The 15,074-nt window shown below is 49.1% G+C and overlaps 1 protein-coding gene across 1 annotated transcript in view; it reads left to right on the top strand.

The window, feature by feature from the left end:
* Positions 1-15,074, top strand: part of PLXNA4 (plexin A4) — a 930,623-nt gene that overhangs the window by 558,197 nt on the left and 357,352 nt on the right. The window contains exon 5 of the mRNA XM_060246008.1: positions 14,271-14,394. Within this exon, the coding sequence (XP_060101991.1) occupies positions 14,271-14,394 (124 nt within the window). The remainder of the gene's footprint in view (positions 1-14,270; positions 14,395-15,074) is intronic.

Below are 15,074 nucleotides of genomic sequence, written 5' to 3'. Positions count from 1 at the left end.
CCTCCACTTGCAGCTGCTGGAATGGCCTTGGGTCAGCCAGAGCTCTCTTATCTGGGAGAATCGGGTTTGATTCCCCACTCCTCCACTTGCACCTGCTGGAATGGCCTTGGGTCAGCCAGAGCTCTCTTATCTGAGAGAACGGGGTTTGATTCCCCACTCCTCCACTTGCAACTGCCAGAATGGCCTTGGGTCAGCCAGAGCTCTCTTATCTGGGAGAACCGGGTTTGATTCCCCACTCCTCCACTTGCAGCTGCTGGAATGGCCTTGGGTCAGCCAGAGCTCTCTTATCTGGGAGAACCGGGTTTGATTCTCCACTCCTCCACTTGCACCTGCTGGAATGGCCCTGGGTCAGCCAGAGCTCTCTTCTCTGGGAGAACCGGGTTTAATTCCCACTCCTCCACTTGCACCTGCTGGAATGGCCTTGGGTCAGCCATAGCCCTGGCAGAGGTTGTCCTTGAAAGGGCAGCTGCTGTGAAAGCCCTCTCCAGCCCCACCCACCTCACAGGGTGTCTGTTGTGGGGGAGGAAGGTAAAGGAAATTGTGAGCCGCTCTGAGACTCTTCGGAGTGGAGGGCGGGATATAAATCCAATATCTTCATCTACCTCACAGGATGTCTGTTGTTGGGGGGGGGAAGGTAAAGGAGATTGTGAGCCGCTCTGAGACTCATCAGAGTGGAGGGCGGGATATAAATCCAATATCTTCATCTACCTCACAGGGTGTCTGTTGTGGGGGAGGAAGGGAAAGGAGATTGTGAGCCGCTCTGAGACTCTTCGGAGTGGAGGGCGGGATATAAATCCAATATCTTCTTCTTCTTCTTCTTCTTCTTCTTCTTCTTCTTCTTCTTAAAGAAGTGCACGTATAATATTTGTTCATGCCTTGCGGCTGTCAAGCATCTGACGTTTATTCTCTGCGGCTCTTACATTAACCAAGTTTGGCCACTCTTGTTTTAACTTCTATGGAGAATCCAGGCTTGATTTGATCTCTGCATACACGTTAAGTGCTGTCAAGCCACTTCCGACATATGGTGACCCTGTGAATTGATAGCACAAAGTCTGAGTCCAATGGCACTTTTAAGGCCAAGGAAGTTCAAATCTGGGCAGCTACTGATACCTGAAGAAGTGTGCTTGGCACACAAATGATTAGACCTTCAATAAAACTTTGGTGGCCTTGAAGGCGCTACTGGACAAGCTTTGTTATTCCGTACCCCCATCACTGAGCCATTTATTCAAGTCAACCTGGCCAGGGTCAGGCATGGTGTTAGGGGCTGTAGTTCAGTGGTACAGCATTTGTTCAGCATGCAGAAGGTCCCAGGTTCAATCCCCAGCAGCTCCAATTAAAAGATCTGACAGTAGGTGACATGAAAGACCTCTGCTTGAGACCCTGGCGAGCTGCTGTCAGTCTGAGTAGACACGATTGACCTCGATAGACCAGTGGCCTGATTTAGTATAGGACAGCTTTATGTGTGGGACGGTGGGTCAGTGGTAGAACATCTGCTTGGGAAGCAGAAGGTCCCAGGTTCAATTCCCGGCATCTCCAAAAAAGGGTCCAGGCAAAAAGGTGTGAAAAACCTCCGCTTGAGACCCTGGAGAGCCGCTGCCAGTCTGAGAAGACAATACTGACTTTGATGGACCAAGGGTCTGATTCAGTAGAAGGCAGCTTCATATGTTCATATGTGTTCAAAAGTGTCATGATCCTGGGCCTAGTGAGGCCTGCAGGCGCCAGGGAAGCCTGCCTAGGAGTTACTGGGGAAAGCCTACATATCCCAGGATCCCTTCTGTCCCTCTGATTGGGTGGCCAGGTTCGGGAGGGAAACTGGCCTAGAGAGGGGTGGGGCCTGGGAGGAGAAGATAAAAGGGCCAAGCCCAGGCAGGGGGTGCTCTTTTCCAGGAAGGCTGAGTTGGGGGCAGGCTGTAGCCTAGAGAGCTTGTAGCAGGGGAAAGATCCCTTACCCAAGGAAGTGAATGTTGGTTAGTAGAGTAGGGATTGTATAGATAAATGCATCAGAGCTTGTTGTTTATTTGCACCAACTTTTACTGTATATATGTTCCACTGCTTTATCCACTTATTATTGGAGCATTGCAAATAAACCGTTGCTGTTATACTCCTTGGGTCCTCACATCTCCTTGGTCACAATTAGGAGATATCTATTAAAGGAAGACAAGGTTGGTTGGGTGCTTTGGGCCCTCCATGCAGACCCTTACCAGAGTGGTGGCAGCCAGTTGAAGGCCCTCCTAGGCCCGGCTGTGTGACAAAGAAGCTTCTTCTTGACACTCAGAAGGTCTCAGGTTGAATCCCTGGCATATCCAGTTAAAAGGATCAGGTAGTAGGTGAGGTGAAGGACCGCAGCCTGAGACCCTGGAACGCTGCTGCTGCCAGTTGGGGTGGACAATACTGACTTTGATGGACCAAAGGCAGTAGAAAGTAGCTTTGTGTGTTCCGGTTGTACTGCGTCCCCCACAGAGCGAAGCGTTAAGAACATAAGAGAAGCCATGTTGGATCAGGCCAGTGGCCTATCCAGTCCAACACTCTGTGTCACACAGTGGCCAAAAAACCCGGGTGCTATTACAGAGTTCACCAGTGGGGCCAGAACTCCAGAAGCCCTCCCACTGTTGCCTCCCAAACACCAAGAAGACAGAGCATCACTGCCCCAGACAGAGGGTTAAGAGCCACCAAGGACAAAAGGGAAGCATGTTGGATCAGGCCAATGACCCATCCACTCCAACACTCTGTGTCAATCAGTGGCCAAAACCCAGATGCCATCAGGAGGTCCTCCAGCAAGGCCAGAACTCCAGAAGCACTCCCACTCTTGTCCCCTACCCCAACCCAAGCACCAAGAATACATAGCATCATTGTATACGAGAAGCCATGTTGGAACATACGAGAAGCCATGTTGGATCAGGCCAATAGAACATCCAGTCCAACACTCTGTGTCACATAAGAACATAAGAGAAGCCATGTTGGATCAGGCCAATGGCCCATCCAGTCCAACACTCTGTGTCACATAAGAACATAAGAGAAGCCATGTTGAATCAGGCCAATGGCCCATCCAGTCCAACACTCTGTGTCACACAGTGGTCAGAACTCAAGGGCCCACCAGCAGGACCAGAACTCCAAATGTCCTCCCACTGTTGCCCCCTCAAGCACCAAGAAGACAGAGCATCACAGCCCCTGACATAAGGGAAGCCATGTTGGGTCAGGCCAATAGTCCATCCATTACAGCACTTTGTGTCCCACAGCAGCCAAAAGTCAGGTGCCCTCAGGAGGTCTACCAGCATGGCCAGAACTCCAGAAGCCCTCCCACCGTTGCCCCCCATGTACCAAGAAGACAGAGCATCACTGCCCTAGACATACAACGAGAAGCTATGCTGGATCAGGCCAATGGCCCATCCAGTCCAACACTCTGTGTGACATATTGGCCCAAAACTCAGGTGCCCTCAGGAGGTCCACCAGCTGGGCCAGAACTCCAGAAGCCCCACTGTTGCCTCTCAAGCACCAAGAATACACAGGATCACAGTGAATTCCACTCGTGTCTTCCTTCTATCTGTTCTAAATGTTATTCTCCCTTGAGAAAGCAGTGCAGAACAGAACTCTGGGACCTCCCCAGATCATTTCCATTGAACACGATCCTTCTCCTGGGAACCGTGTGTCCCTTCCTCTCTCAAGACTGTTCGCCGATGCCCAAGACCCACTTCACTGCCTCTGTGCATTCGCTGCAGCTGCTGAGACACTCGGCTTCCATAGAGCTCCCTCTACTGGCCAGCCCTGGATTTTTGGACTCTGAGCACAGTTGAAAATCCAGGGCTTACTTGGTTTAGGAAAGTGAGATCTAAGCCCTCCCTTTCCCCATCGTCTTGAGAGGCGGGCAGCGCCGGTTACCTGGGTGCAGAGCCGGGGATAAAGATAGCGCTTGCCTTCTGTCAGAACTGGGTCTTGGGGGAACAGATCAATTTCCACACTGCTATTTATATCGGTCTCGATTGCTCAAGGAGAGCGTTGACGTTGCCTCCACCAGCGCAAGGCAGCACGGATTCTGGAACGCTCCCATCTCTCACATGTTTTTTTGGGGCACGGGGGTAACTTCGGCTGTCCTATCTGCAAGCTCCAGAGAACTTAACAGAGGATCCAACATGGCTTATATCTGTGACTGTGATGCTCTGTATTCTTGGTTCTTGGAGGGTAACAGTGGGAGGGCTTCTGGAGTTACAGCCTTGCTGGTGGACCTCCTGATGGCCCCTGGGTTTTGACCACTGTGTGACACAGAGGGTTGGACTGGATGGGTCATTGGCCTGACCAGCATGGCTTCTCTTATGTTCTTATGCGACACAGAGTGTTGGACTGGATGGGCCATTGGCCTGATCCAACATGGCTTCTCTTATATTCTTATGTGACACAGAATGCTGGACTGGGTGGGCCACTGTCCTGATCCAACATGGCTTCTCTTATGTTCTTATGTGATACAGAGTGTTGGACTGGATGGGCCACTGGCCTGATCCAACATGGCTTCTCTTATGTTCTTATGTGACACAGAGTGTTGGACTGGGTGGGCCACTGGCCTGATCCAACATGGCTTCTCTTATGTTCTTATGTGTCACAGAGTGTTGGACTGGATGGGCCACTGGCCTGATCCAACATGGCTTCTCTTATGTTCTTATGTGACACAGAGTGTTGGACTGGGTGGGCCACTGGCCTGATCCAACATGGCTTCTCTTATGTTCTTATGTGTCACAGAGTGTTGGACTGGATGGGCCACTGGCCTGATCCAACATGGCTTCTCTTATGTTCTTATGTGACACAGAGTGTTGGACTGGATGGGCCATTGGCCTGATCCAACATGGCTTCTCTTATGTTCTTATGGGACACAGAGTGTTGGACTGGATGGGTCATTGGCCTGACCAGCATGGCTTCTCTTATGTTCTTACATCTGGGGCTGTGATGCTCTGTATTCTTGGTGCTTGGCGGGGGGGCAACAGTGGGAGGGTTTCGGGAGTTCTAGCCCCACCAGTGGACTTCTTGAAGTCACCTGAGCTTTGGCCACTGTGTGACAGTGTTGGAGCGAATGGGCCATTGGCCTGATCCAACATGGCTTCTCTTATGTTCTTACCAGTTTCCCTGGAGAAATTGGCTACCTCGGAAAGTGGGCTCTATGGTATTATACCCCACTAAGTCCCTCCCCGTCCCCAAACCCTGCGTCCACCCCCAAAATCTCCAGGTATTCCCCAGTCTGGAGCTGGCAACCCTTGTTGTAGGACATTCTGGAGCACAGCTTTCGGTGGGATCAGTTTCCTTGTCAGGAAGAGAATTGAAGGCTTATGGTACCTCTTTCCCCAATAAGCTGTTTCTTTGCAAGTGCATCAGAGGGACAGACGGGGTGTTAGTCTGCAGGCTGTGGACGTGGGTGGGGTGTGTTTGTGTTTGTGTTTCAGCCCCCAAACAAGAGGCTTTGGGGGATCTGCGCTGACGGGAAGCCAAAATCCCTGTTAGGCCGACCGCCGGCGGATGCTTGGTAAGCCCAGCACGTTCCTCGCTTAGCTCCGGACAGGGCTATAAAATTGCATCTTTCCTGCAGGGGTGAAAGGCTAAAGTCTGCGAGAGAAAAGGGGGCGGGGGAGGAAAAGGAAAATCCAACTCTCATTTCCACACACACACACACACACACACCCGTGCTCTAGGAGGCCGAGGACACTGGCGGCTCGGCGGGCAAAGGGCAGGGAGGGAGTTTGATTTGGAAGCCGGAGAAATTTCCTGAAACGCTTTCGCTGGCCGGTGTCTTGCTGATGCTCTGTGCCTTGGACAGATGTGCGCACGCGTCCAGGTGTGGAACGTGCATTCAGTCGCGCCTGTTGGGATTGCCACCCTCCAGGGGGTGCCTGGAGATCTCCTGCTGTTACAGCTGATCCCCAAGTGACCGAGGGCAGTTCCCCTGGAGAAAATGGCTGCTTTGGAAGGTGGACTCTGTGGCATGATCGCCAGCTGTGGTGAAGTAGTTAAGAGACTCTCATCTAGGAGCACTGGGCTTGATTCCCCACACGAAGTATGAAAACCTCCTCTTCCTTTTCTTCCTCTTTCTTGTCTTCTTCTTCCTCCTCTTCTTCTACTTCTTTTTCTTCCTCTTCTTCCTCTCCTCCTCTTTTTCTTTCTCTCCAATTCTTTCTTCGCTCCTTCTTTCTCTCCTCTTCTTTTTCTTCCTATTCATCTTCTCCTCCTCCTTTCTCTTCTTCCTCTTCTTCTTTTTGTTCCTCTTCCTCTTTTTCTTCTTCCTGTTCCTATTCCTCCTCTTCTTTCTCTCCTTTTTTCTTCCTCCTCCTCTTCTTCTTCTTCCTCTTCCTCCTCCTCCTTCCTTCACTGAGGTCCCTCCCCTTTCCAAACCCCACCTTCCCCAGCCTCCAGCCCCCGCCCCCAATCTCTTGGAATTCCCCCACTCATGGCTTCCAACCTTAATCACAGAGACGAACAAGCATTCCAGAGTGTAAGCTCAGTGCTCCCTTCATTGGCCCAGTAGAACAGAAGTGGAGATCTGACTCCTTTTCTGCTAGTCAGGAGGTGGAAGGGATGTTGTGAAGCCACACTTCCCAGCCTGTGGGTTGGGACCCAGAAGTAGGTCACGAAGCCTCTGCAAGTGGGTCAGAGGCCAGCCCTCCCTAATGGCTACCCCTGCCCTTTCCTCTACTCTCCTTTGTCTCTTGGAAACCAAGATCTGACCCTGGAAACAGGATCTTTCATACATTAGTTGGTGTTGATTCTTCTTTACTGCCTGTATAATAGAATGTGTCCTAATGGCTAACAGAGTGATTGTCTGTCTGTCTGTCTGTCTATCTACCTACCTACCTAATCTATCTACCTACCTTATCTATCTATCTATCTATCTATCTATCTATCTATCTATCTGTCTGTCTGTCTGTCTGTCTGTCTGTCTGTCTGTCTGTCTGTCTGTCTGTCTGTCTGTCTATCTATCTATCTATCTATCTATCTATCATCTATTTGTCTGTCCGTCTGTCTATCGATCTATCCGTCTGTCCATCCGTCCGTCTGTCTACCATCCATCCATCCATCCATCCATCCATCTATCTATCTATCTATCTATCTATCTATCTATCTATCTATCTATCTATCTATCTATCTATCTATCTATCTATCTATCTATCTATCCATGATCTGTCTGTCTCTCTACTTACCTATCTATCATGTCATTATCAGTATCTGTCATCTCTTGTCTGTCTACCATGGTTGTCATCGTCGTCATCATCACCATCATCTGTATTTATTGTGCTACCTAACATATCTATCATGACTGAATGGGCCCCACTCCCTTCTTTGTGATCTGGGCAGGTGACCCTCTCTTGCCTCTGGCCGCTGTCTGGAGAGGGAGGGGAGGGGAGGCAGTGCCTCAGGAGGGGGATGCTGAAGGGCTGTTGCCTGCAGCAGAAGGTAGAACAGAGCCAAGCTGGAGGCAAGATGTGTCTGTGGGCGTCTCATCACTTGCTAGTTAGAAAAGTCATCTCCCTGGTTTGTTTTTCATCTATTCAGCTCACACGCTTCATCCTCCCACCCGTCGCTCAGCTCTTAACTCACATCTCTCACATAATTTGTATTTTCTCTTGTGGGTGTTGGCTCTGGCTTCTGCACAGCCACAAATGCATGGCTGTTCCTGGTGTTGTGTGGAAGCCAGGAGCTTGTGGCTCAGGTAAGGTGGTATCTTTGTGATCTCAAGCGACACCAGGACAAGTCCCCTCTCCCCAGTTTCATTATGGTGCAAAATCATAGAATCATAGATTTGGAAGGGACCCCCCCAGGGTCATCTAGCCCAACCCCCTTCACAATTCTGGAAACTCACAAACACCTCCCCCTAAATTCACAGGATCCTCATTGCTGTCAGATGGCCATCTAGCCTGTGTTTAAAAACCTCCAAGGAAGGAGAGACCACCACCTCCCAAGGAGGAAGCCTGTTCCACTGAGGAACTGCTCTAATGGTCAGGAAGTTCTTCCTAATGTTGAGCCGGAAACTCTTTTGATTTAATTTCAACCCGTTGGTTCTGGTCCTACCTTCTGGGGCCACAGAAAACAATTCTACACCATCCTCTATATATGACAGTCCTTTAAGTACTTGAAGATGTTGATCATATCACCTCTCAGCCTCCTCCTCTCCAGGCTAAACATCCCCAGCTCCTTCAACCTTTCCTCATAGGACTGGGTCTCCAGACCCCTCACCATCTTCGTCGCCCTCCTCTGGACCCCTTCCAGCTTAGAATCATAGAAACTCAATTATACTTCCTGGCAACACAAACTCTTTATGACATCAGAGGCCCAGTTGACATCACAAAGAACATAGAATCATAGTTGGAAGGGACCTCCAGGATCATCTAGTCCAACCTCCTGCACAATGCAGGAAACTCACAAACACCTCCCCTAAATTCACAGGATCCTCATTGCTGTCAGATGGCCATCTAGCCTGTGTTTAAAAACCTCCAAGGAAGGGGAGCCCACCACCTCCCAAAGAGGAAGCCTGTTCCACTGAGGAACCACTCTAATGGCCAGGAAGTTCTTCCTAATGTTGAGCTGGAAACTCTTTTGATTTAAATTCAACCCATTGGTTCTGGTCCTACCTTCTGGGACCACAGAAAATAATTTTGCACCATCCTCTCTATATGACAGCCCTTCAAGGTCTTGAAGATGGTGATCATATCACCTCTCAGCCGCCTCCTCTCTAGGCTAAAGAGTCAGTTTGGTGTAGTGGTTAAGTGTGCGGACTCTTGTCTGGGAGAACCGGGTTTGATTCCCCACTCCTCCACTTGCACCTGCTGGCATGGCCTTGGGTTAGCCATAGCTCTCTTATTCGGGAGAACCGGGTTTGATTCCCCACTCCTCCACTTGCACCTGCTAGCATGGCCTTGGGTCAGCCATAGCTCTGGCAGAGGTTGTCCTTGAAAGGGCAGCTGCTGTGAGAGCCCTCTCAGCCCCACCCACCTCACAGGGTGTCTGATGTGGGGGAGGAAGGTAAAGGAGATTGTGAGCCTCTCAGACTCTTCGGAGTGGAGGGCGAGATATAAATCCAATATCTTCTTCTTCTAAACATGCCCAACTCATTCAACCTTTCTTCATAGGACTTGGTCTCCAGACCCCTCACCATCTTCATCGCCTTCCTCTGGACCCATTTCAGCTTTTCTAGATCCTTCTTAAAATGTGGTGCCTAAAACTGAACACCATACTCCAGGTGAGGTCTTACCAGAGCAGAGTAAAGCTATACCATCACTTTATGTGATCTGGACACTATACTTCTGTTCAGGGGTTGTTTTCTAGGGGAAAAAAAAGGTGGTGGAGCTCATCCAGGGATTGTTATGCAGCTGCACCTACTATTCAATGGACAAGGTGGGAAGAAGAAGGTGGAACTGTCAGAAAGGTTCAGGAGCTGTGCTCCTGTGAGCTCCCACTGAATCCAGGGCCTACTTCTGTTGATGCAGCCCAAAATGTGGGCTTCAACGTGGCCAGATCAACATTGTCACTTGGGTTGGCCTGGGCAGAGAACATAAGAACATATGAAGAGTCCTGCTGGATCAGACCAGTAGTCCATCTGGTCCAGCATCTTGCCTCACTCAGTGGCCAACCAGTTCCTCTAGAGGTCTATCCAAAAGGACGGCATAGAGCTGAGACCTTCCCCTGATGTTGCCTCCTTGCGTTGGATTATTTCCTTGAATTGTTCAGAAATCAATCTGCCATGTTCAAAGAGAGTCTATCTCTGAAATGCCTGTTTTTGATGATCGACACGAAGCTATGTTTGTGCCCTTCTTGAAGACATCAGGAGTATCTAATATTGGAGACAGGGATGCTGAATTTAGGGTAGCAGCCGGCAGGGTATCATACTCACAACCCAGCAGAGCTCTGATTTCCATCCGCGGTGAATTTACCTGACTTCATCGGTATTCCTGTTCCACCTCAGGATAGATGCTCTTCCTTGGAAGCGAAGACTTCAAAGTTTGAGAGAGGGCGGGTCATTTAACTTTCATAGGTAACCTTCAGAGGAGCTTTTAATAGGGCCAACATGGCTGCTTAATGCCAGAAGAATCTGATTGAAGCCACCTTTTGAAGGTTCCGGTACATTCTCTTTGTAGTGGGGGATAATTAGTGCACTCTGAGACTGTCTTTCCGCATTAGCACTACGTCCCGTTTTGGATGTGAAACCCTGCTGCCCTCCCCCAGGAAATGATAACCATCAACTGATGAGAACCATCTCGTGTCGGCAACTTTTGGTGACCCTGTAGGGCAGGGGTGTCAAACATGCAGTCCAGGGGCCAAATCAGGCCTCCGGAGGGCCCCTATCAGGCCCCTGAGCAACTTGGTGTCAACTGCTTCTTTCTCCCTATATCTTGCTTCCTTCTGCATAATAGTTTGCTTTGCAAGGTTCGCTCAATTGCACAGCAGAGCTACTGAGCCAAGCCTTTCTTCCTTCTATTGGCTGAGGCTCCTCTCCCTCCCGGTCCCCTGGGGAAGGAAGGGAAGAGCCACAGCTTCCTTTGCCCAGTTCCCTGGATCCCACGGGGAAAGATACATCATCATAGTTTATCACAGTCTCCAGACCAGAATAAAGTGTAAAAACAATAGGAAAAAGTAAAAACAGACATAGGATACAAAAATAAGAGATCTGAATTTAAGAACTTTTAAAAGGCAGTTCCCTCGGTCTAAGAATTAATGCACAAAACTCAGCAACTGAATGTGTAATCTCTGGATAGGGAAAGAAAGCACCTTCGAGACCCAACGAGTGCTAACATTTTAAGCACATTTTATGTATATATATATATAAAATGTGCTATCCAGAGATTACACATTCAGTTGCTGAGTTTTGTGCATTAATTCTTAGACCGAGGGAACTGCCTTTTAAAAGTTCTTAAATTTAGATCTCTTATTTTTGTATCCTATGTCTGTTTTTACTTTGTTTACTTTTAAATATATATATTTAATGGTGCTTGTGTCCTTTATAAAGTTTATATCTCTGCTACCTAATCTTAAATGGGTACACACATGGTCCGGTCCGACAAGGTCCCATTTATGTCAGATCCGGCCCCCATAACAAATGAGTTCGACACCCCTGCTATAGGGTTTTCAACGCCAGAGATGGCCAGGTGGTGTCACGCAACAGGGGACCAGGGAGGGCCCAGAGCGCTCGCCCGACCCCTGCATCTTCCTTTTAGTAAAACCTTTTAACCGTGACCAAGGAGACGGGAGGACCCAAGCAGTTAAGCAACAACAATTTATTTGCAGCGCTCAAACAATAGGTGGGTAGTAAAAACTTTTAGTGCAACAGTGAAATTTATATATTTCTGTGTGTGTGTGTGTGTGTACAGAAAAAGGTTGGTGTGAACAAAAAGAAAAAGCAATATGTTGTCAAAAGCTTTTGCAGCCAGAGTCCATCGGTTGTAGATTTTCCAGGCTGTGTGGCCGTGGTCTTGGCATTGTGAGACCTGACGCTTTGCCAGCAACTGCGACTGGCGTCCTCAGAGGTGTAACCCTGAAAACTGGAGTTTTTGACCCAGAGAGAAGAGAAGAGAGAGAGGTCTGATGGGAGGTTGGGCTCCCAAGGCTTTACTTATTTATTTAACTTGATCCGCCCTACCCCACAAGTAGCAGTTTAGATTGTTGTATTTTACTTTTTATTTCATTTGATTCATATTCGATTTATAATTTTCTGTGGAATATAGAATCTTCAGTGAATAGAATCCATAAACAGTAAGTACAGAAGTTCACCCTTTCTAAACTACGAGCCTTGGTAATCAGTGCTTCTTAAGGCCAAACTAGGTGTCACAACATCCACAGGTATGGCCTTCACTGATTAAACTGCTAAGTAAATTCACCATCTGAATAGCACCAACATATTAACATATTAATATTAATTTATTGTTTTTAGAATTTTAATAGTTTTAATTATTCGTTATTTATATTGATAGTTATAACTCAATGTATGCATTGAATTTTTATTGTTAGCCACCCTGAGCCTGCCACCGGCAGGGAGGGCGGGATATAAATCAAATGTGAATGAATGTGAATGAATGACAATGGGAAGACACTAACTCCATTTTAGACTGAATTGCCTGGGGAGGGCATAGACCTCAGCAGGCTACAATAAGAACATAAGAGAAGCCATGTTGGGTCAGGCCAGTGATCCATCCAGTCCAACACTCTGTGTCACATAAGAACATAAGAGAAGCCATGTTGGATCAGGCCAATGGCCCATCCAGTCCAACACTCTGAGTCACATAAGAACATAAGAGAAGCCATGTTGGATCAGGCCAGTGGCCCATCCAGTCCAACACTTTGTGTCAACCAGTGGCCAAAATCCAGATGCCATCAGAAGGCTCACCAGTAGGTCCAGAACTCCAGAAGCACTCCCACTGTTGACACCAGGCACCAAGAAAACAGAGCATCAGGACTTTTTTTGTAACAGGAACTCCTTTGCCTATTAGGCCACACACTCTGATGTAGCCAATCCTCCAAGAGCTTACAAGGCTCTTCGTACAGGTTCTAGTGTAAGCTCCAGGAGTAGGGCTGCCAAGCCCCCGGCCTGGGCAGGGGTTCCCCCAACATCGTTATCACGATGATGTCATCCAGAAGTGACGTCATTGAACCAGCAACAGCAAGCGGTGAACAGTCTATGCTTTTCTGGGGAAACTCTATGGTTTTCATGGATGCTCTAGCCATTTAGGAGGGGAAATTCTATGGTACAATGGGTACCATAGAGTTTTCCCCTCCAAAATGGCTAGAGCATCCAGGAAAACCATAGAGTTTCCCCGGAAATGCCTAGAGTGGCTGCAAACGATGTTGCTGGTGCAATGACATCACTTACGGGTGATGTCATTGCGTCACGAACGTCACGGAGAAGGCAGGGGACTTGACAACCATATCCAGGAGGATTGGCTACATCAGGGGTGTGTGGCCTAATATGCAAAGGAGTTTCTGCTACAAAAAAAGCTCTGCAGAGCACCACTGCCCCAGACATAAGACCACAAGAGAAGCCAGGTTGGATCAGGCCAGTGGCCCTTCCAGTCCAACACTCTGTGTCACATAAGAACATAAGAGAAGCCATGTTGGATCAGGCCAGTGGCCCATCCAGTCCAACACTCTGTGTCACATAAGAACATAAGAGAAGCCATGTTGGATCAGGCCAATGGCCCTTCCAGTCCAACACTCTGTGTCACATAAGAACAGAAGAGAAGTCATGTTGGATCAGGCCAATGGCCCATCTAGTTCAACACTCTGCGTCACATAGTGGCCAAAACCCAAGTGTCCTCAGGAGGTCCACCAGCAGGACCAGAACGCCAAAAGCCCCTCCCTCTCTTGTCTCCCAAGCACCAAGAAGAGAGAGCATCACTGCCTCAGACAGAGTGTTCCATCTATAAAAAGGTAAAGGTCGTCCCCTGTGCAAGCACCAGTCATTTCTGACTCTGGGGTGATGTTGCTTTCACAACGTTTTCATGGCAGACTTTTTATGGTAAAAGCAGAGTGGTAAAGCTTCAGTACTGCAGTCCTAAGCTCTGCTCACGACCTGAGTTCGATTCCGGCGGAAGCTGGCTGCAGGTAGCTGGCTCCAGGTTGACTCAGCGTTCCATCCTTCCGAGGTTGGTAAAATGAGTACCCAGCTTGATGGGGGGAAAGTGTAGATGACTGGGGAAGGCAAGGGCAAACCACCCCGTAAAAAGTCTGCCGTGAAAACGTAAAAGCAGCGTCGCCCCACAGTTGAAAACGACTGGTGCTTGCACAGGGGACTACCTATACCTATATATTGCCCTTGCCTTCCCCGGTCATTTACACTTAACCCCCAGCAAAGCTGGGTACTCATTTTACTGACCTTGGAAGGACGGAAGGCTGACTTAACCATGAGCCGGCTACCTGAACCCAGCTTCTGTGCGGGATCGAACTCAGGTTGTGGGTTCCATCTATACCTTGTGGCTAATAGCCAGCGATGAACATCTGCTCCATATCTTTATTCCGTCTCGTCTTGAAACCGTCTATGCTTGTAGCTGCCACCACTTCCCGCAGCAGTGAATTCCATGGGTTAATTACCTTGGGGTGAACGATGCCAGTGCCGCAGAATCCACCCTCGTAAGCGACCAAGAGCTTACAGTAGGCCCTGTAAGAAGAGCCTTACAAGCTCTCGGAGGATTGGCTACATCGGGGAGGGCATGGCCTAATATGCAAAGGAGCTCCCGCTACAAAAAAAGCCCCGCCCCCTCTAAGCTTGCTGCTGGGTTCTGGCACTGACCTCTTGGTTGTTTCCTCTTTCTCAGGTGCACCAGGAAAGAGCAATGCGAAAGGTCCAATGAGCCACGGAGGTTTGCCTCGGAGATGAAGCAGTGTGTCCGGCTCACCGTGCATCCCAACAACATCTCAGTCTCCCAGTACAACGTGCTGGTAAGTCTCTTTGTCCCCATTTCTGTTTCCTTTGCCCTTCCTGAGATAATTATGTCCATTCTCTCTGCCACTGTATAGTGGGTAGGTCTATCTGTAGCTACTGGCTGTAAGAACGAAAGGGAATCTCAATGCTTAGAGCAGGGGTGGGATTCTAGCAGGAGCGCCTTTGCATATTAGGCCACACACCCCTGATGTAGTCAATCCTCCGAGAGCTTACAGGGCTCTTTTTTGTCAGCTCTTCGAGGATTGGCTACATCAGGGGTGTGTGGCCTAATATGCAAAGGAGCTCCTGCTAGAATCCCACCCCTGGTTTAGAGGCAGTCAGCCTCTGAAGGCCAAGGCCAGGAGGCAAGAAGGGTTGCCAAGTCCGACTCTAGAAATATCTGGGGACTTTGGGGGTGGAGCCAGGAGACTTCGGGGGGTGGTGGAGCCAGGAGACTTTGGGAGTGGCGCTAGGAGACTTTCGGGGTGGAGACAGGAGCACGGCTGTGACAAGCCCGCTTGAACTCTGAAGGGAGTTTTGGCCATCACATTTAAAGGCACCACGCTCCTTTTAAATGCTCTCCATTTTGAATAATGAAGGATAGGGGCACCTTCTTTTGGGGGCTCATAGAATTGGACCCCCTCGTCCGATCTTTTTGAAACTTGGGGGTTGTTCCGAGGAGAGGCACCAGATGCTA

This window comes from Heteronotia binoei, chromosome 8, assembly GCF_032191835.1.
Source record: "Heteronotia binoei isolate CCM8104 ecotype False Entrance Well chromosome 8, APGP_CSIRO_Hbin_v1, whole genome shotgun sequence".
NCBI classification, from domain to species: Eukaryota; Metazoa; Chordata; class Lepidosauria; order Squamata; family Gekkonidae; genus Heteronotia; species Heteronotia binoei.
Note: the sequence above shows the minus strand (reverse complement) of the source record. Positions and strands in the feature narration are given on the sequence as shown.